General features: G+C 42.4%; 1 protein-coding gene across 1 annotated transcript in view; it reads left to right on the top strand.

The window, feature by feature from the left end:
* Positions 1-282: 282 nt before the first annotated feature.
* The window catches only part of DESI2 (desumoylating isopeptidase 2), an 84273-nt gene continuing 63582 nt past the window's right edge, over positions 283-20973 (top strand). The window contains exon 1 of the mRNA XM_064276771.1: positions 283-423. Coding sequence (XP_064132841.1) covers positions 382-423 — 42 coding nt within the window. The 5' untranslated portion in view covers positions 283-381. The remainder of the gene's footprint in view (positions 424-20973) is intronic.

Here is a 20973-nt window from a genome sequence, read left to right on the forward strand (position 1 = left end):
GCCGCCATTTTAGGTCCTGAGGCGCGGCGACCGAGCACCAGAGCGCAGGCGGGCTCAGCCCGGCGAGGGGCTGGCCCCGCCCCCCGGGCGCCTGGTCCCCGCCCCTCACTCAGGCCCCGCCTTTCCCCACGTGTCTGCTGCCTAGGGGAGGTGCCTGAGCCAGAGCGGGCCGCCACCGGTCCGGCTCCGTCCACGCTTAGGGTCCTGTTGGCGGCCCCCCGGAGCGGCCCGGCTGCCCGATGCCTCTGCTTCGGCCGCCGCGGGCCGGGCTGTGCGCTTAGTGCCGGCCTCAGGCCCCCTGAGGCGCCGGCGGGGCTGGGAGCGGCCTCCGGCCCCGCGGAGACGGAGCTTGAGGACGAGGCGGCGGCCGCGGGGAGGAGGATGGGGGCTAACCAGTTAGTGGTGCTCAACGTGTACGACATGGTGAGTGCAGCCCCCTGGCGGCTTCCGGCCCAGCCGGCATCCTCTCGCGAGTCGGACTCGGACCCCGGCCCCTAGCGCTCCCTGCCTGGCGTCCCCGCCTCCAGCTCAGTTCACTGCGCGTGGGGGGAGGGGACGCATTATTATTATTCTTTAATCCTCGCACCGGTCGACGCGCCTCTTGTGCTGCCCAGTCAGCCCGAGGGCTTTGACCGAGGCTCCGGTCGGGCTGAACCTCTCCGACGCCCTCAGCTTGGCCCGGACCCTGGCCCTGGGCCCGACCCCTTGGCGGACGAGCAGTGCCCTTTGGGCAAAGCTTCCGTCGCCCTCCCCACCCCCACTACCTGGACCCGGAGCTGCCCCACGACCCCCGGCCCGGACCGCCTGCCCTCCCTGCTGCTCTGTTTCTGCTGAACCGCTCATCTCTTTTCATGCCCAAGTCTTCCAAAACTCCCAAGCCCCCGAAGTCCAGAAAGTCAAAGCTGCCTGTGCCTGTTCCAGAATCTCTTCAAAGGTGAACAGGAGTCTGCACTCTCTTGCCTGCAAGGCAACCTCTTTAAAATGAATGAAGCTAAAATTTATCAAGAAAACAGATTATGGTGGTGCTTCTTTGCTAGATTCTGAAGACCACTTCCAGGTGATGCAACAGGTAGATGACGTGACAGTAGGAGAGGGAAGGGAAGAACTTGTCCATTATGTCACCTAAGTTACCAGTGTCGCACGCCCACGCAGGGAGCCTTGTCTTTGCAATTGAAATACCTCAAGAAAAAGCACCGGTAGGGCATTAGCGCTGCAGTTAGGTGCGTGCTTGGGTTTCTTTGCTTTGGGCTGAGTGGTTTTTGTTTTGTAAAGGGTTACAACTCCCAACGATGTTTAAAATGTCTTGTTAGTGGCTTGACAAACGAAAAATTATCCATCATTATTTTTGTTGGCTTAAAGGTGCTGAAACACTACGGGTTAGGTTCCTTGGTTCTCATTCATGTATCTGCAGTGTATTAAATGCTCCCAAAGTAAACTTTTAATTCCCTCGCATTGTTTATAATTAATGTCTAAATTTACAGTCTTGAGTAGAAAGGGATTCCCCGTGCCGTACCTGGGAATTCTGTCAGGAGTGCTAGGACCTTCCTGAGATGAGATGAGGCCTCATTTGAGTTGATGCGAGTGTGAAGGTGAAAGGAGGTGAATTAACATACTGAGGAAAGTGAAGCACGATTATAGAGAAGAATCCGATACTAGAGATCCTAGAAAAGCGTGACACTTTGTAAGGTCTTTGGTATATGTCACTGGTTAAGAAATAGTTCTTTCTCTAGATTGAAACTTTTTGCGTTCAAGTGTTTTTATTGCCCTTATACAATTTCTCTGCCTTCCCCCACCTCCTAGAGTGATCTGAATATGCTTGCTTTTTTATTCATGAGGCCTATTACAAACCATCTCTCAGGAGAGCGAAGTATGCCTTTTCTTCTAGATTATTAAACCCATGTATAAATTAGGAGTATGCAGTGGCCAGAGGCCACAGATTCAGGGCCTAAAAGAAATCTGAGGATAGGGGAAGAAAGAAGCTTTTTTTTTTTTAAGAAAAAAAAAAAAAAAAAAAACCCTGAAAATACACTCTTTGGCATAAGATATTCTATAAGTCAGGAAAATCATTGCTAATTATAAACGTCGGAAAGGCTAGCAATGATACTCAAACCAGTATATTTTAAAGGGAGGAGTGTTCTGAAATGTGTTAAGAATATTAATCTGTTATCAAAGATATTCTCACATCACTTTGGTAAAGTAGGTACTTAGAAAGCAGGCAGGGAAAAGCCCTGCCCAGAGAACTGAAAGTAGGATCTAGAATTTCTAGATCACAGTCCGTTTCATTATCTTCTCTACTGAGTGATTCCCACTTTTATTTCTTATATATTGCTTTTTCCTATTAAAGGAGGAGAAGGAACATATATGAATGTTAATCAGACTGGTGAATAGCAGAATTTTTAGACTTCTAATAAACTTGCCCTTGTACATTCTGTCGAGTGTTTTCAGCCTGTGTTTTATGTCATTATTTCCGGAACCTAAAATTATTTGCTTAATTTTGATTCTGCATGAGCCACAAATATGAGTTAGTTATCCTTTCTTCTTTAAGTAATTGAGAATATGGGGTGGGAGGTAAAAAATAGTAATGATAACTCAAGACAAAATAGAATGATTTTGATAGGAGCAGAAAAGGGTGCAAAGAAGGCTCCTTACATGTGGCTGTGGGATCCGGAAATGCTGGAAAAGATACCAGGTGTGATACTTGAAGAACTGGTAAGATCTCCAGGGGCAGAGAACAAAGAGCATGAGCAAAATGGCAGGCCTAGGAGAGCAGAGGGTGGTTTTGGAAAATAACAGCTGGTCCAGTGTAACTAGATAAATGAAAGGAAACAAAATTGAAAGTTTGATTAGAACTTTATTATGTGGGAGCTTGAGTGGCGCAGTGGTTAAGAGTTCAAACTCTAACCAAAAGGTTGACAGTTCAAATCTACCAGCTGCTTTTTGGAAACCCTGTGGGCAGTTCTACTACAGGGTTTGTTTTGAGTGGTGAACGGGGGGTGGGGGTGGGGAGGCTCTGTGAGCCTGGGAGAGCTATTTAAAGTTTCTGTGGAGGGGACCAGTGTGATCAGAGTTATGTTTTAGAATTAAGACCAGTGGTTTAAAGTACAAATTTTTCTTCATTATAACCATTTTTCTCAAGTCAGTTTTTGTTTTTGAAACATTTTTGCTTGGTGCCAAGAGTAAATTCCTTTTATCTTTGGTAGTATTTTTATTCTTCATAGATGCCTTTGATGAGGATTGCTGTGATCTGTGCAGGTGTACGTGAGCCATCTAGTCCAAAACTCATAAACATGAAAATCAGCCTTTGGTTTGAGGTTATAATCACTGTTTATAGGGGACCTTTGCCATGTGTCCTTGTGCCTCTTTTCCTGTCACAGTTACTTGCTCCAGATGCTTTTTCCTATTCACTAGGTTGGGTGCTGCTAGTCCTTCTATTCTTCCATAACTGCCACTTATATGAAAGTAATTATATTGGGGTCACCTGTATTAATTTCCTTCTCATGGAGGAATAATATGATTCTCAAAAGATTACTGAGTCATGTATACTCATTGCTGTGGAGTTGATTCTGACTGATAGTGACCTTATAGGACAGAGTAGAACTGTCCCATAGAGTTTCCAAGGCTGTAATCTTTACAGAAGCAGACTTCAACATCTTATTCCCAAGGAGTGGCTGGTGGGTTCAGACTACCCTCCTTTCTTTTAGCAGTTGAGCATTTAACCACTGAGCAACCAGGTCTCCTTAATCATGTGTGTTGTTGTTGTTAGATGCCATAGAGTCCATTCCAACTCATAGAGACCTTGTGTACAACAGAAAAAACACTGCCCAGTCCTGCGCCATCATCATGATGGTTACCGTGTTTGAGTCCATTGTTACAGCCCCTTTGTCAGTTCATCTCATTGAGGTCTTCCTCTTTCACTGACCCTGTACTAAACATGATGTCCTTCTCCATGGACTGGTCCCTCCTAATAACATGTCCAAAGTTCGTGAGATGAAGTCTTGTCATCCTCACCTCTGAGGAGCATTCTGGCTGTACCACTTCCAAGATAGATTTTTTTCATTCTTCTGGCATTGCGTGGTATATTCAGTATTCTTTGTCAACACCGTAATTCAAAGGCATCAGTCCTTCTTCGGTCTTCCTTACTCATTGTCCAGCTTTCGCGTGCATATGAGGCGATTGAAACACCGTGGCTTGGGTCAGGTGCACCGTAGTCCTCAAAGTGATACCTGCTTTTTAACACTTTAAAGAGGTCTTTTGCAGCGGATTTGCCCGATGCAATACATCCTTTGATTTCTTGACTGCCGCTTCCATGGGTGTTGACAGTGGATCCAAGTAAAATGAAATTCTTGGTTACTTCAGTGGTTTCTCCATGATATTTTCTTATCATGATGTTGCTTATTGGTCCAGTTGTGAGGATTTTTGTTTTCTTTATGTTGAGGTCAGTCCATACTGAAGACTGTGGTCTTTGATCTTCCTCAGTAAGTGCTTCAAGTCCTCCTCACTTTCAGCAAGCAAGGTTGTGTCTTCTGCATATCACAGATTGTTAATAAGCCTTCCTGCAGTCCTGATACCACATTCTTCATATAGTGCAGCTTCTTGAATTTACCCAGCATACAGCTTGAATAAGTATGTTGAAAGGATACAACCCTGGCGCACACCTTTGCTGATTTAATCCATGCAGTATCCCATTGTTCTGTTTGAATGGCTGCCTCTTGGTCTGTGTACACGTTCGGCATGAGCACGGTGAAGTTTTCTGGAATTCTTATTCTTCCCAGTGGTATCCATAATTTGTTATGATCCACACATTTGAATGCCTTTGCTTAGTCAATAAAACACAGGTAAACATCTTTCCGATATGCTCTGCTTTTAGCCAAGATCCATCTGATGTCAGCAGTGATATCCCTCGTTCTAAGTCGTCTTCTGAATCTGGCTTGAATTTCCAGCAGTTCCCTGTCGAGATACTGCTGCCACCATTTTTGAATGATCTTCAGCCTGTGGTATTATTGATATTGTTCGATAATTTCCCCATTCTGTTGGATTGCCTTTCTTTGGAATGGGCACAAATATGGATCTCTTCCAGTTGGTTGGCCACATGGCTGTCTTCCAGATTTCTTGGCATAGATGAGTGAGAGCTTCCAGTGCTTCATCCATGTGTTGAAACATCTCAGTTGTTACTCTTTCAGTTCCTGGAGGCTTGTTTCTCACCAGTGCCTTCAGTGAAGCTTGGACCTCTTCCTTCAGTATCATCGATTCTTCATCATGTGCTACTTCCTGAAATGGTTGAATGTCAACCACCTCTTTTCGGTACAGTGACTCTGTATTTCTGCATCTTTTGATGCTGCGTGCATCGTTCAGTATTTTCCTTGTAGAATCCTTCAGTATTGCAACTCGAGGCTTCAATTTTTTCTTCAGTTCTTTCAGCTTGACAAATGCCGCACCTGTTCTTTCTTTTTGGTTTTCTAACTCCAGGTCGTTGGGCATGTCATTTTAGTACTTTACTTTGTCTTCTTGAGTTGCCCTTTGAAATCTTCTGTTCAGCTGTTTTACTTCATCATTTCTTCCATTCACTTTAGCTACTCTGCATTCAAGAACAAGTTTCCGAGTCTCTCTTGACATCTATTTTGTTCTTTTTTTCCTGTCTTTTTAATGACCTCTTGCATTCTTTATGTACGATATCCTTGATATCATCCCACAACTCATCTGGTCTTCGGTCATTAGTGTTTAGTGCATCAAATCTATTCTTAAGATGGCCTCTAAGTTTAGCTGGGATATACTGAAAGTTGTACTTTGGCTTTCATGGACTTGTTTTAATTTTCTTCAGCTTCAACTTGAACTTGCATATGAACAATTGGTGGTCTGTTCTGCAGTCGGCTCCTGGCCTTATTCTGACGGATGGTGTTGAGCTGCTCCATTGTCTCTTTCCACAGATGTAGTCAATTTGATTCCTGTGTATTTCGTCTGGTGAGGTCCATGTGTATGGTCACCGTTTATGTTGTTCAAAAAAGGTATTTCCAGTGAATAGACATTGGTCTTGCAAAATTCAGTCGCAAAATCTCCAGCGTCATTTCTTTTACCAAGACCATGTTTTCTAACTGCTGATCCTTCTTCTTTGTTTCCAACTTCTGCATTCCAGTTACCAGTAATTATCAGTGTATCTTGATTGTATGTTTGATCAGTTTCAGACTGCAGAAGCTTTATCTTTGGCCTTAGTGGTCAGTGCGTATATTTGGATATAGTCATGTTAGCTTCCATGAGGGCGTACGGATATTATATTACCACTGATAGCATTGTACTTAAGGATATATCTTAAAATTTTCTTTTTGACTGTGAACACTACTCTGTTCCTCTACAGTCATCATTCCTGGAGTAGTTGACCATACGATTGTCTGATTCAAAATGGCTGATACCAATCTATTTCAGCTCTGTAATGCCTGGGACATCTATCTTCAAGCATTCCATTGATTATATATAGTGTTGCTGAATTATTGCTTGCTGCCTTCTCAGTGGTTATGTTGCTCTGTACTTTGGGGTAATCTACCACCAATAAAACACGCCCTGGAGTTATTTTCTGAGTCTTTGGAATGAGGTTATTCACATATTCCTGGTTTACTGGCATGTATATAGCAAAGCAGGTGACTCAGATTCATTTCAGTTACTAGGACAGATCTCTCATGTAGTCACTTTAGCACAAGTTTGATTTAAAAGTCTTCATTTTTCATAGGTCCAGATTTTGTAATTTTTATATTAGCTTGGCTACTGACTAATTTTTATAAAGTAAAAGTATGCAGTATTGTGAACGTACATTCTAGAAACAAAATTTTTGCTATTCTTAAGTAGTATCTGTACATCTTAGAGTCTTAGTAGTAAAGAAACTTTCTAAGACTCTTCAGATAAAGGAATTTTTTTTGTCTGGACTCCATTCTCTTGACCCTCCTATGTCCATTAGGGAGCCCTTGTGGCACAGTGGTTCAGAACTTGGCTGCTAACCAAAGGTCAGCAGTTCATATTGCTTCTTGGAAATCCTATGGGGCAGTTCTACCCTGTCCTGTAGGGTTGCTACGCGTTGAAATTGACTCGATGGCAATGGGTTTGGGAACAGGTTTTATGTTCATTAGGGAGCCCTGGTGGTGCACTGGTTAAGATCTTGGCTGCTAACCAAAAGGTCTGCAGTTCAAATCCACCAGCCGCTTCTCGAAATTACTGTGGGGCAGCTCTACTCTGTTCTGTAGGGTCAGTATGAGTCAGAATTGACTTGACAGCAACAGGTTTTTGTTTTTTTTTTAATGCCCGTTAGACTTTTCCAGGAGTGTGAGATTGCACAGGAATAGTAAGCTCTGACTTCCCATCTGTAGATCTTATTTAGACTTTTTTACTGAATTCTAGGCTCATACACTGGGTAGACTAATACATATAATGTACCTCTTCGCCTGCATGACTGCGTAATATCTCCAGATCAACAGGCCCAGGAACAAATGTTCCTCCTCGCCCTACTTCACCACCTTCAACCACCAACAAACAAACAAAACACCTCTTTTGTTGTAATTCTGTGTAGGTAACTGGCACCTTCTTCTTTGTTTCCCAAGCCAGAAACTTGGGAGTAAGCCTACCTAAACTCCTCTTTACAGTCAGCCACAGCCCCCCCTACTTGTTTTAGTTTGGTTGATTCTGTCTGAAAGTAACAGAGCTTGACAATAAGTGGTTAAACTGGGAGGATACTTACCTTGAGTCCAAAGATAGACAGTCCCTGGGTGGGTTCAGCAGCTTAACCGTGACATCAAGGACCAAGACTTGCCATCCCACTCTGCCATCCTCAGCATGTTGGCTTTTGTCCTTGATGTGTCCCCTCATAGTTGTAAAATAGCTGCCATAGCTCCAAAGTATCCTCATTTAGCAGGATATGAGGGAAGAAAGAAAAATAAAAAGCTTTCCCAGAGCCAGCCTCCCTCCCCCACAAGGCATTGTCCATAGGTCACATGTGACTGATGGCGCTGAAGAAGTGAGTATCTGTCTTTTCTACCCTTTATGTGAGCTATGGGTAAGAAAGACAGGGAGTTGGGAATGGCAGTTAGTTGGGAACCTGTGATGTCTCTCATGTAGTTTGCTTTCTGAATATCCTTTAAATTGGTTCCTTTATCCCCATCTCTATTGTTGCTTCTTAAGTTTGGGTTCTCATTATGTTTATTTGTTGTAATCGCTTCCTGACTAGTTTTAGTCTCTGTTCTTTTTAATCTGTCTTCCAGTCTGATACCAAAGTGATCTTTCTGAAACATAAATGACTGTACCATTCATCTGCTTAAAATTCACCTACAGGATAAAGTCTAATGCCGTTTATGATGTGTCCCCTACGTGACTGTTAAAGGCACATCTCCCACCAGTCCCCTACTACTTCTCCCCGCCTCTCCCCCATATACACACTGCGTGTTCACACAGTGAACTTTTTTAGTTATCTGAACAGGTTGCTGCAGTGTCTCTATACATGCTGGTCCTTCTGTCTGGAACGCCCTGATCCAACGATGACCAGCTGCAGCCTCCAGCTCCTTCTGGCAGTAGCTTAGCCGTATTCATCAGACTTGAGTGAACTTCTGTACCCTAGTTGTACTTTCTCCACGTTTCAGTTACTACATGTGTTAAAATTCTGTGCATCCCACTAGACTGTAAGTTCCTTGATAGCACCACACCATCACCAGTATCTACAACAGGGCATGTCACTAGAAGGTATTTTGTAAATATTTATTGAATGAATGTGATCTTACCTAGGCAATATTATTACAAGAGATGACAGTACATAAATGGCACGAAAAGGTCACCTGGTCCCCTTCTCATTGTGCCAGATACAGATATCTATTTCCGTTTTTTTCTTATTGTACATTTACTTAGTATGTTGTTGGATTTTTTCTTTGATTGTTAAAATAGGGTGATCAAATGAATGAGGGAAGGGAATCATGGGAATGGGATAGAAAAGGTCAAATATATTTTTCGACGTAGGTGTGTGTGGTTTAAAAAAACACAGTGGGGCCTGACAGATGTTTTTAATCTGTTTATTTCCTGAAGTTGGATCTTAGTCACCCCTTGGAAAATAATCTCTTGGAAAACATTGTCAGTTCTTGAATTTTACTGCGGTTTAACTGGTTAATAGGAGCTAGTCTTAATTTTCTCATTCCAAATATGCTGCTTGGGCTGGCGCTTCTTCCACCACTTAATGTAGAAACAGTGATTCATGAGTCTGTCTGAGCAGAAGGAACAATTATAAATCTGCCCTCCTGTGGACATTATCCAGAGCCCGGGTGGCGTAGTGGTTAAGAGCTTGGCTGCTAATGAAAAGGTCAGCAGTTCAAATCCACCAGCTGCGCCTTGGAAACCCTGTGGGGCAGTTTTACTCTGCCCCATAGGGTCGCTGTGAGTCCAAATCAACTCAACGGCAGCAGCTTTTTTTTTTTTTTTTTATGGACATTATCCTTGGTAAAACTGTTGCTGTCAAGTTGATTCTGACTCAAAGCGACCCTAAAGGACAGAGTAAAACTGCCCCCGGGGTTTCCAAGGCTGTAAATCTTCACAGAAGCAGACTACCACATCTTAGTCTTGCGAAGCAGCTGGTGGGTTCTAACTGCCGACCTTTCAGTTAGCAGCTGAGTGCTTTAACTGCTGTGCCATTGGAGCTCCTTTATCCATGGTAGAATCTCCGTTTTTCTTTTTTGTTTAGTATAGATGAGAAAAGAATTCTGTCTTCATATGTATTCCTTTTCTGTTGCATCTGTAACAAATTGCCATAAACTTAGCAGCTTAAAACAACATAAATTTGTTATCTCACAGTTGTGTAGATCAGAAGTCCAGGTGAGGTAGGCTGGTCCTCTGCTCCAGGTCTTAGAAGGCTGAAATCAAGGTTTGGCTAGCCTGGGCTCTTATCTGGAGGCCCTGGGAACAAATCTGCTCCAAGTGCATTGAGATTGTGAGCAGAATTCAGTTCCTTGTGGTTATAGAGCTGAGTTCCATTTCTTGCTGGCTGTCAGCCAGGAGCTCTCTCAGCTTCTTAAAGCCACCTACATTCCTCATCTGCCTTCTTCCATCTTCTAACATGCGGTGGCACACTGAGTTTTTCTCATGCTTCGAATATCTCTGACCTCCCCTTTCTACTACTACATTTCTTCTACCTCCAGAGAAGATTATCTGCTTTTAAGGGCTCATGTAATTAGATGGGGCCCACCCAAATATTCCAGTATAGTCTCCCTGTTTTAGGGCCCATAACCTTGATTACATCTGCAGAGTCCCTTTTGGCATGTAACATATTCACAGATTTTCAGGGACTGGGGCGTGGACATCTTTGGAGGACCATTCTGCCCACTGCACCATATTAAAAAAACAAAACAAAACAAAAAACCATTGCTGTAGAGTCCATTCAGACTCATAGCAACCCTATTGGACAGAGCAGAGCTGCCCCATGAATTTCTAAGGAGTGGTTGGTGGATTTGAACTGCTGGCCTTTTGGCTAGTAGCTGAGTTCTTAACCACTGTGCCACCAGGGACCATATGTGAAAGGTATATTGTAAACTCAGAAATCTTCAGTGTTTCCTTTTAGCAGTCCCTTGGTTTGTCATGGAATAAATATTAACGTAGCAACTTAAAATGGAAAATATGAAGTATTCAGAAAACAAAGCATAGATTGCAACTATGCACATGTTAATGGGATCCAGGCATGTTGATGACTGACAGCCCTTCAAACTGCAATGGTTTAGTGTATATCAGTTCCAAGACCACATTTATGAAGATAGATAAAATTAACAAAATAGAACGTTTTGAAACATGTAAATTAAATAATTTTAAAATACCAAGGAGATGGATTTTTTTTAAGGTACAGTGCAGGTGTGATTTGAAATCATAGGTGACTGAATCCTTTCCAGTGAAAGAATTATTTACTGGAATGAACAGAATAGACTGCCTGAAGCTAACATGTCTCAACTGAATGGCCAAAGATAGGCTCAGGTAGCTGAGGGCAGGCCATTCGGATTTCCTCTTACTTCTTTAGACAGAATGTTTGGACCTCGCTAATGGGACTGAAAGCTCCTGGAATGATGATTCACACCATGTAAAGCTGTGTTTTTAACATGGCCGTAAGACCTGGCCCCTCCCTCTGGGGGGGTTATTTTTAAATTTTTGGTCATCGTGATTATTGCAGGGTTCTACTGGCTTTTAGTGCCAGGATACTCATTATCATATAGTCGGCAGGATAATCCCATGCAGAAAGAACTGTCCTGTGCTTCTCACAACTTTTTACATATCCGGACAGGAATTTGTGGAGCTAAAAGGCTATTTTATTCCAGGAACCTAAAATTTAACCCTTTATATGTTAACACAAAGTTTTGGGTTGGTTTTTTGGTTTTGGTGTATTACACATGATCGTTTCAGGAATGTTACCTCTCAGTCAGTTGTGAAGATTGTTTTTCTTTTCTTTTTGGTTTGGAGCTTTACCAGATGTTTTCCCAATTTTGGGAAATCACGTTATAAATGGTCCTACCACTCCTGGTATTTGTATTTGTGTCACCAGTATAACACCTTTTTTCAGACTGCATTTATGCTGGCACCCCAGGTATACTTATTTAGTCATGTCTTAGTGATCTGTTGCTGTGTAACAAAGTGCTCCACAACAAACATTTATTATTTCACATAGTTTCTGAGGGTCAAGAATCTGGGAGCGGCTTAGCAAGGTGGCTTTGATCCAGGGGGGTCTCATGAGGTTCCAGTCAAACTGTTAGCTGGTTCCGCTATCATATCATGGCTCAGTTGGGGCCGGAGTGTTTGCTTCTAAGCTCACTCACAAGGTTTTGAGTCAGCCTTGCTGGCGGTTGGCCAGAGGCTTCATTTCTTCCCTATGCAAGCTTCTCCCTAGAGCTGCTCACAACATGGCAGCTTGCTTTCCCCAAAGCAAGAGATCCAAGAGAAAAAGAGTAGTTGCCTAAGACAAAAGTTGAAATCTTTTATAACCTTATTTCAGAAGTGGCATACCTTCACTTCCATTGTATGATATCACAGACCAGCCCTGGTACAACCCTGATAAAAGGGTGTGAATACCAAGAGGTAGAGATCGTTGGGCTGGGGGGAGGGGGTTGGTAGAGGGGAGCCACCTTGGTAGCTGGCTATCGCAGCTATTATTTCAAAAATGCCACATATGAAGGAAGGGCCACAATATTTGTTTGGCTATTCTTTCTTCACTCAATTCCAAATCTGTTTGTTATAAGATGGTGCAAAGATCTGGCTCCTTCATTTATGTCTTAGAGTTTAGTTGTGCCCAAGCATTTACATATTGGAATACATTATTTTATCATGTTATTTTCCATTCGTTTCATTACAGAGGAGTCCTTGGGTGATACACAACTATTAGCTGAAAGGTTGGCAGTTTGCGCCCACCTAGAGGTGCCTTGGAAGACATGCCTGGCAGTCTACTTCTGAAAGGTCACAGCCTTGAAAACTCTATGGCGCGGTTCTACTCTGCACACATGGGGTCACCATGGGTTGGAATCGACTGAACAGGAACTAACAACAACAAAGCGTAGTCACGTTCAAGCATTTACATATCGAAGTACATTATTTTATTGTTATTTTCCATTTATTTATTTATTGGAAATATGTGTAATGGAGAGCATGTTTGTTCATTCACTCGAGCAGGCTGTGGCATAGTGGTTAAGAGCTATGGTTGCTAACCAAAAGGTCAGCAGTTCAGATCCACCAGGCGCTCCTTGGAAACTCATTGGGGCAGTTCTGCTCTGTCCTATAGGGTTGTGGTGAGTCGGAATTGACAGAAACGGGTTTTTAATGGGCAGGTTATATATAATTTCAGGATAGTAGAGAAGGCATAATGAAGGAGCACTGTTGCCACAATGGTTAATTAAGCGCTTGGCTGCTAAGCGAAAGGACTGCAGTTTGAACTCACCATCTGCTCCGAAGGAGAAAGATGTGGCAGTTTGCTTCTGTGAAGATTTACAGCCTTGGAATCCCTATGGGGCAGTTCTGCTCTGTCCTGTAGGATCTCTATGAGTCAAAATCAACTCAGCCGCCATGGGGTTAAGAGGGTGTCTTAGATTATTTGCTGTGAAAGCGAATGTTGTATCTGATAGGGTTAAGAACCATTGAGGTCAAGGGCTAAGAATTGCCGTGTCTTGCCCGTAGGTAAGTGGCCTGGACTAAGCAAAAGCAGCAGCTAGTAGAGGCCTACTCCTGTCACAAGCAATCGCACCAAGAAGAGAAGAACTCCGTAAAGGGGCCGAACTTCTCACGGTGATTAGCTGCGTCTTTGGCCGTCTTCGTTTCTTTCAGCCATGGGAGTCAGTGAATTGGAATGTTAATGCAGTCAGTGCAATTTTCTTTTTTCTTCTAACCTAGAGGATTAGAGCAGGGATCAGTACCAAAACCAAAAAAAAAAAAAAACCAACGAGTTGTTTTTTTCACCTTTTTTTCTTCCTTGAATATAAACTAATTTCAATTAATGAAACTAATTTTATACCAAAAAATATTAAGCACCCTGAAAAAAATACTTTGGTTCAGAAGAAAAGGGCCACTCTGAAGAATTCATTCAACACTCAACAAAAATGTTTCGAGCACTTAAAATTTGTCAGACGTTGTTATGAGTACTGGCAGATAGGAAAGGAAAAAGGTTAAAAAAAAAAAATTCCTTTGTTGGTTCACAGTCAGTAGAAGGGAAGCAGAATAAACATAAGTAAAATATGTTGTTCTTGTTGGGTGTCATGGAGTCGGTTCTGACTCATAGCAACCCTGTGTACAACAGAACAAAACACTGAGCAATCCTGTACCATGCCAACAGTTGTTGTTCTGTTTCAGCCCATTGTAGCAACCACTGTGTCAGTCCATCTCATTGAAGATCTTCACCTTTTTTGCTGACCCTCTGCTTTACCAAGCGTGATGTCCTTCTCCAGGGACTGATCTCTCCTGATAACGTGTCAGTAGTATGTGAGACGAAGTCTCGCCATCCTTGCTTCTAAAGAGCATTCTAACTATAGTTCTTCCAAGACAGATTTGTTCGTTTTTTTGGTAGTCCATGGTGTATTAAACACTATAATTCAAAGGCATCAGTTCTTCCTTGGTCTTATTCGTTGTCCAGCTTTCACATGCCTGTGAGGCGATTGAAAACATTGCCGTGGGTCAGGTGCACCTTAGTCCTTAAAGTTGTATCTTTGCTTTTTAACACTTCAAAGAAGTCTTTTGCAGCAGATTTGTTTCTTTCAGTTCATCATTTGATTTCTTGACTGCTGCTTCCATGGGTGTTGATAGTGGATCCAAGTAAAATGAAATCCTTGACAGCTTCAGTCTTTTCTTCCTTTGTCGTGATGTTGCTTATTGGTCCAGTTGTGAGGATTTTTGTTTTCCTTATGTTCAGATATAATCCATGTGGAAGACAGTGGTCTTTGACCTTCATCAGTGTTTCAAGTCCTCTTTGCTTTCAGCAAGTAAGATTGTATCATCTGCATAATACAGGTTGTTAACGAGCCTTCTTCCAATCTTGATGCCCTGTTCTTCATGTAGTCCAGCTTTTTGGATTATTTGCTCAGCATACAGACTGAATAAGTATGGTGAGGGGATACAGCCCTGACACACCTCTTTTCTGACTTTAAACCACACGGTATCCCGTTGTTCTGTTTGAACAACTGCCTCTTGGTCTGTGTATAGGTTCTTCATGAGCACAATTAAGTGTTCTGGAATTCCCGTTCTTCAAAATGTTATTCATAATTTGTTATGATCCACATAGTTGAATGCCTTTGCACAGTCAGTAAAACACAGGTAAACATCTTTCTGGTATTCTCTGCGTTCAGCCAGGATCCATCTGACATCAGCAATGATATCCCTGGTTCCAAGTCCTCTTCTGAATCGCTTGAATTTCTAGCAGTTCCCTGTTGATGTACTGCTGCAACCGCTAAGTAAAATATACAGTATGTTAAGTGGTGATAAGTGAAAGAGGAAAATAAAGCTGGAAAAGGGAACAATATAGGCCAGGATGGTGTGTTACAATTTCTGTGCCGTTTCAAATAGAGCATTTAAGAATGGTCTCTCACCAAGTCTTCTGGTAATAGCCTTCGAACATGTTTTGATGCCTGGCGATGCAGTTTTCTCTTACCCTCTTTAATAATTTTCTTACGTATTTTCAGATAAAATTTGGAATCAATTTGTCACATCAAAAAAATCCTCACTGGGATTTCAGTTGCAATGACATTAAATTTAGGAATAATTTGGGGGAAAAATTGGTAGATTTACAATATTGAGTCGTCCTGTAATAAAAAGAGCTAACATTGAGTCTTTCTGTATGCCAGCCACTATACTAAGCCCGTTACCTCATTTTATTCATTTTTTAAGATGTTGAAACTGAGGCTTAGTTGAAGAACCTGTTCAGAATCATGCCATAAATGGTAGAGCGCAATTTTGAACCAAGAGCTCTGACACTAAAGTCGGTGCTCTTGACTGAGTCATTACAGCCTCCCTCCCTCCCGCATCCTGTCCACATCTGAGAAGAATGCTGCATGTCTCTGTTTACTTGTCCTAATCTCACACCTCTCCCTGAACTGACTTCCACTGTGCTCCTGGAACCCATGGACTGGCAGTGACCAAAAAATCCCCCACATCCTGAGCCTTTTCTGTGAATATTTTCCAAACCTTCTTGCTCTAATTAAAACCTGGCTGACCCTGAGGACACTGCTTCCTTTGTACTCTCTCATGTCGCAAGTATTTTTTCTCCCCCACTTTGTGTACCACTGGGCCTAGAAGTGCGTCTTTCAGACCATTCCTTATTCCTCTAATGCCCTCAGCTCCTTTAAAGCACGTGCTGTCAGATTAGATATTGTTACCTCTCCTTGTTGCGGTTATCTACAGATAGCTCAGTAACCCCTCCTCATTCGTTAAAGACTTCACAACCTGGTTTACTCACTCGCTCCCCACCACCGCTCATAGCATTATTCTTAGTGATGTTGTTATTCATTTAAGTGATCCTTCTAATAAGCTGATGTCATAATTCCTTGACCACCTCATTTATAATTATCTTGTTTTCCACCCATTCTCATGGTCATGTTCTAGATCTGGAAATAATAATTGTACCCCTCCAAAGATGTTGATTTCAGGCATCTCATACTACCATTTCCTATCTTTCCAGTTCATTCTTCTAGTATCAGTCCAATAATTCTTTGACCCCACAAGTCCTAGGGCAAGTTCAGTGAGTCCAGCAAATCTCTCTTAAGCACTACTTCCTTTGCTCCATCTTCCTGTTACATGTCATGAACTATCTGTCCATGTCCCTGTCTGATGTCCAGCCCTGCACTGTGTACTAGATCTCACCCTATACAAGGACTTCTGTCTTAAAATTGTCACCACTCTCTTCTGCCTCATCAGTTTCTCCCCTCTCTACTGCATCATTCCAATCAGCATATGAACATGCTGTCATTCGGTCCTCACCCATCTAAGCTGAGGAGACTTGGTGGAATACTTTTACCATTCACCCTATTGTACCATGCTTTCAAGTTGGAGGTTTGTCTTTTTTTATCAACTTTTTCAGAAATACATTACATTTATTTCTGTTTCTCTCTCCTTCCATCCACATATATGTAGCTCTTACTAGGTGCCGTTGCGTCAATTTTGACTTATAGCCACCCCATATGACAGAGTAGAGCTGCCCCATAGGGTTTTCTAGGCTTTAATCTTTACAGGAACTGATCGCTAGGTCTTTCTACCACCAAGCTGCTGGATAAATTCAAACTGCCAGCCTTTCAGTTAGCAGTGGGGTGCTTAACCGTTGTGCCACTAGGGCTCCTAGAGATGTATTACTTTGAAAAGACTTTAACAAATAGGAAAGTAAATAAAAATCCACAACCAGTACCCATGGTCAAGAAATCAAATGATGCATTGCATTGTGCACGTCTGCTGCAAAAGACCTCTTTAAAGTATTAAAAAGCAAAGATGTCACTTAGAGCACTAAGGTGTGTCTGACCCAAACCATGGTGTTTTCATTCGCCTCATATACATGCTAAAGCTGGGCAATGAATAAGGAAGACCAAAGAAGAATTGATACCTTTGAATTATGGTATTGGCAAAGAATATTGAATATACCATGGACTGCCAGAAAAATGAACAAATCTGTCTTGGAAGAAGTACAACCAGAATGCCCCTTAGAAGCAAGGATGGTGAGACTTTGTCTCGCATACTTTGGACATGTTATCAGGAGGGACCAGCTTCTGGAGAAGGACATCATGCTTGGCAAAGTAGAGGGTCAACGAAAAAGGGAAAGACCGTCAATGAGATGGATTGACACAGTGACTACAACAATGGGCTCGAGCATAACGATTGTGAGGATGGTGCAAGACCAGGCAGTATTTTGTTCTCTTGTACACAGGGTCATTTTAAGTCAGAACCGACTCCATAGCACCCAGTGACAACAACCTATTCAATTCCCATTTTTTCTGACCTGTTGCTGTTTTATCTGTGGGTACTGAACAGCAAGTTCCTCACTTTGCGGTGGGCGTGAGGACAGAGACAGTATCTTACTACTCTTTTTATCCCCAGAGCTTGGTCCAGAGTAACTGTTTAAAAATGGTTTGTTGGACTCTCCCCCAGAATCCCATAGGACTTGTCATCCTGAAACAATTCCTTTGTGTCCTTCTCTTTGTCCATTGCTGCTTTTCGCAGGAGAATAAGATAGAAGAACGCTGCTAGGCACCAGCATCGGCTTAGGTGGTTCAGCCCTCTGTCTGGCTGTCCATCTCTAGGGGCCTGCTTCTCTCTGCCATCCTAATGGATCCCCTAACCTTCTGTTGAAGAAGCTCTGATGGCTCAGTGGTTAAGCACACTTGGCTGCTACCTGAAAGGTCTGCAGTTCAACCCCTAGCTGCTCCGTGGGAGAAAGATGTGGCAGTCTGCTTCCGTAAAGATTACAGCTTTGGAACCCTGTGGGGCAGTTCTACTCTATCCTATAAGGTTGCCATGAATCGGAATCAAGTCGTTGGCATTGGGTTTGGTTTTTTTGACTTAACCTTCTGTCACGTGGCAGATGAGAGCCACAAACCATCCCCAGTGGTTCAGAGCAAGAGTAACATTGAAACAAGAGTCAAGGCAGAGACAGGGGCAGGAGGCTGTACTCAACTTTTTCCTCCTTCATAAAGCCTACTATTTGGAATCTGTTGTAAGAGGTGGTGTAATGCAGTTCTCTGTCTTTGCACTGTCGTCTGGAATCCGGCTGCATGGGTTTGTATCCCACCTCCTGCTTTTTAGCTGTATGTACAACCTTGAGAAAGTTACTTCTCTGTGTCTTTGTTCATCTCTAAAATAGGGATTGTACAGGTACCTAGCTCATAGGGTTACTGTAAGAATTATATGAATCAATTTAAGAAAGATGCATAGGATAGTGCCTGGCACATGATAAGCACTAGAAAGTGATCTTGATCTTCGGAATTTCCTGTTTATCTAATGGAGTATAGTTCTGCAGAGAACAAAATGCTACTCAGATTGAAGCATTAAAAGCAGGTGGTTGTATGTTTGACACAATGTGTAAAAGACTCTATCACAGTACGTGAAAAAAAGCCAGGGTTAGTTGTATATAGCCTTTTTCCGCTTTGTGTGTTAGAGTTGGTCTTCAGCCTTTCAGCCAGATGAACTTAGTGGAACTAACATATAAGCCTATAAACATTTGTGGAAATTGTAAAAATAAACTTAGCCTGAGATTGGTTTGTACATACCATAGTGTAATTGTACAATCTAGGTCATTACCCAACAGTTAGTTAAAAGAACCACCAGATAAAGAATTTAACGTGTTTAACTGTCTCTAACAGTTCTCAACATAACCTGTAGAACGTATTCTAGCTTCCTGAACAGTATAAAGAGTTCTTTGGTTGAAGTATAGTTTAAATTCCAGTTTCCAAAAGTATTGTTTCCTCTAGGGATTTTCCCTCTCCTTCAGATTTGGTGTTCAGTGATAGTCCCCCAAATAGGAAGTCTCTACATGACTAAATTAGTGAAAAGGTGACCACATTATATGAAGTTAGGCACACAGTAGGTGATGGCTCCTACTTTTTTCTTGTGGTCATACGTGAAGTATAGAGGTTAAGTCCTACCGTCATTTCGCATTTAAGGAAAAGTGGTGAATTAACTTCTGTCTGACTTTGAATGATGGCCAGCTTATTCTAAAGTTGTTCAGGATACTCAAGGCCATGTGAGTATATCTACTAGGAAGTAGAGTTTTTTTTTTTTTTTCAAAAAAAGCCGTAGGTGAAGGCCAAGAAACCTGGGTTCTTTTTTCAGCTCGGCCACTTATTGTATGACCTTGGGTAAATTACTTGACTGAACATCCTAACATGCTTTAATATTTCACATGGACGATTATTATTATGAAAGAGTAAGTAAACATGCATTTTAGAATGGCATCCAAAAAATGAGTTAATTTGTTACTGTGTAGACTCTCTTGGTGACATACAAGTTGAATTTAGGTGGTGGTAAATTTACTTTTAATAGTTACATATTTATTACAGTATGCAGTTGGGCAAGTTCCCTTACCCTTCTGAACCTCAGTTATGCCACCTGAAAAGAAGGAATAATAACATTTGCATCTTGCTACTCAAAGCGTGGGCTTTTAAGGCATTACCTTGGAGTTGATTAAAAATGCAGACTCTCAGGTGGAAACTGGTGAAGGGTAAGACAGTACACAGCACTGGGAAAGCTAGTACAACCTGTACACGGCAAGGTCATGGTAGCTCCATAGACACATCCAGACTCCCCTAGGGACCAAATTGCTGGGCAGGGGGCTGGCGGGGTCATGATCTTGGGGAATATCTAGCTCAATTGGCATAACATAGTTTATAGAGAATATGTTCTACATTCTACTTTGGTGAGTAATCTGGGGTCTTAAAAGCCTGTGAGCAGCCATCTAGGATACCCCACTGGTCTCATCCCTTCGGGAGCAAGAGAGAATGAAGAAAACTGAAAATACAAGGGAAAGATTAGTCCAAAGGACTAATGGACCACATCTACCACGGCCTCCACCAGACTGAGTCCAGTACAATGAGATGGTGCCCAGCTACCACCACTGACTACTCTGACAGAGATTACAATAGAGAGCCCCAGACAGAGCTGGAGAAAAATGTAGAACAAAATTCTAACTCAAAATGAAAGACCAGTCTTGCTGGCCTGACAGAGACTGGAGAAACCCTGACAGTATGGCCCCTGACACCTTTTCAGCTCAGTAATGAGGTCACTTCTGAGGTTTACCCTTCAGCCAAAGATCGAACAGGCCCATGGAACAAAACAAGACTAAAGGGGCATACCAGCCCTGGGGCAGGGACTGGGACAGGACAGCTGGTAATAGGGAACCAAGGGTTGAGAAGGGAGAGTGTTGACATGTTGAAGGGTTGTTAACCGGTGTCACGGAACAATGTGTGTGCTGTTTGATGAGAAACTAGTTCTGTAAACCTTCATCTAAAGTACAATAAAAAAAAAAAAATGCAGACTCTCAAGTTCTACCCCAGATTTACTGAATCAGAACCTGCATTTCAACATGATCCCCAGGTGATTTATATGTACATTAAAGTTAGAGAAGCTCTGAGCTGTATCACAGAGTTGTTGTCGAGAATGAGAAGCATCTAGCACTATGCCAGATACATAGAAGACATTCAGTGAATGTTCCGTTTCCTCATCTATAAAATGGGGTTTATAGTAGTTCAGAGTTGTGTGAATCAAATGAGTAGTAAATAGGATAGCAGATACCTTGCGCATTATGCTGTTTTAAGATCTATCTATGTGGGATCAAAATGACAACAGCAACTCGAAAGATTAGATGAGAACCTTAGGGGGCAGTGAGTATATGTTAATGGGGGAGGAACAACTCAGAAAAGGGGAGTGAAAATGGTTGCACAACTATTAGAATGTAATCAGTATCACTAAAATGTGGAAACTTGAATTGGTTGTATGTTTTTGTTGTGTATATTCTCAACAAAAATTAAAAAA

The sequence above is a fragment of the Loxodonta africana genome, chromosome 25, assembly GCF_030014295.1.
Source record: "Loxodonta africana isolate mLoxAfr1 chromosome 25, mLoxAfr1.hap2, whole genome shotgun sequence".
NCBI classification, from domain to species: Eukaryota; Metazoa; Chordata; class Mammalia; order Proboscidea; family Elephantidae; genus Loxodonta; species Loxodonta africana.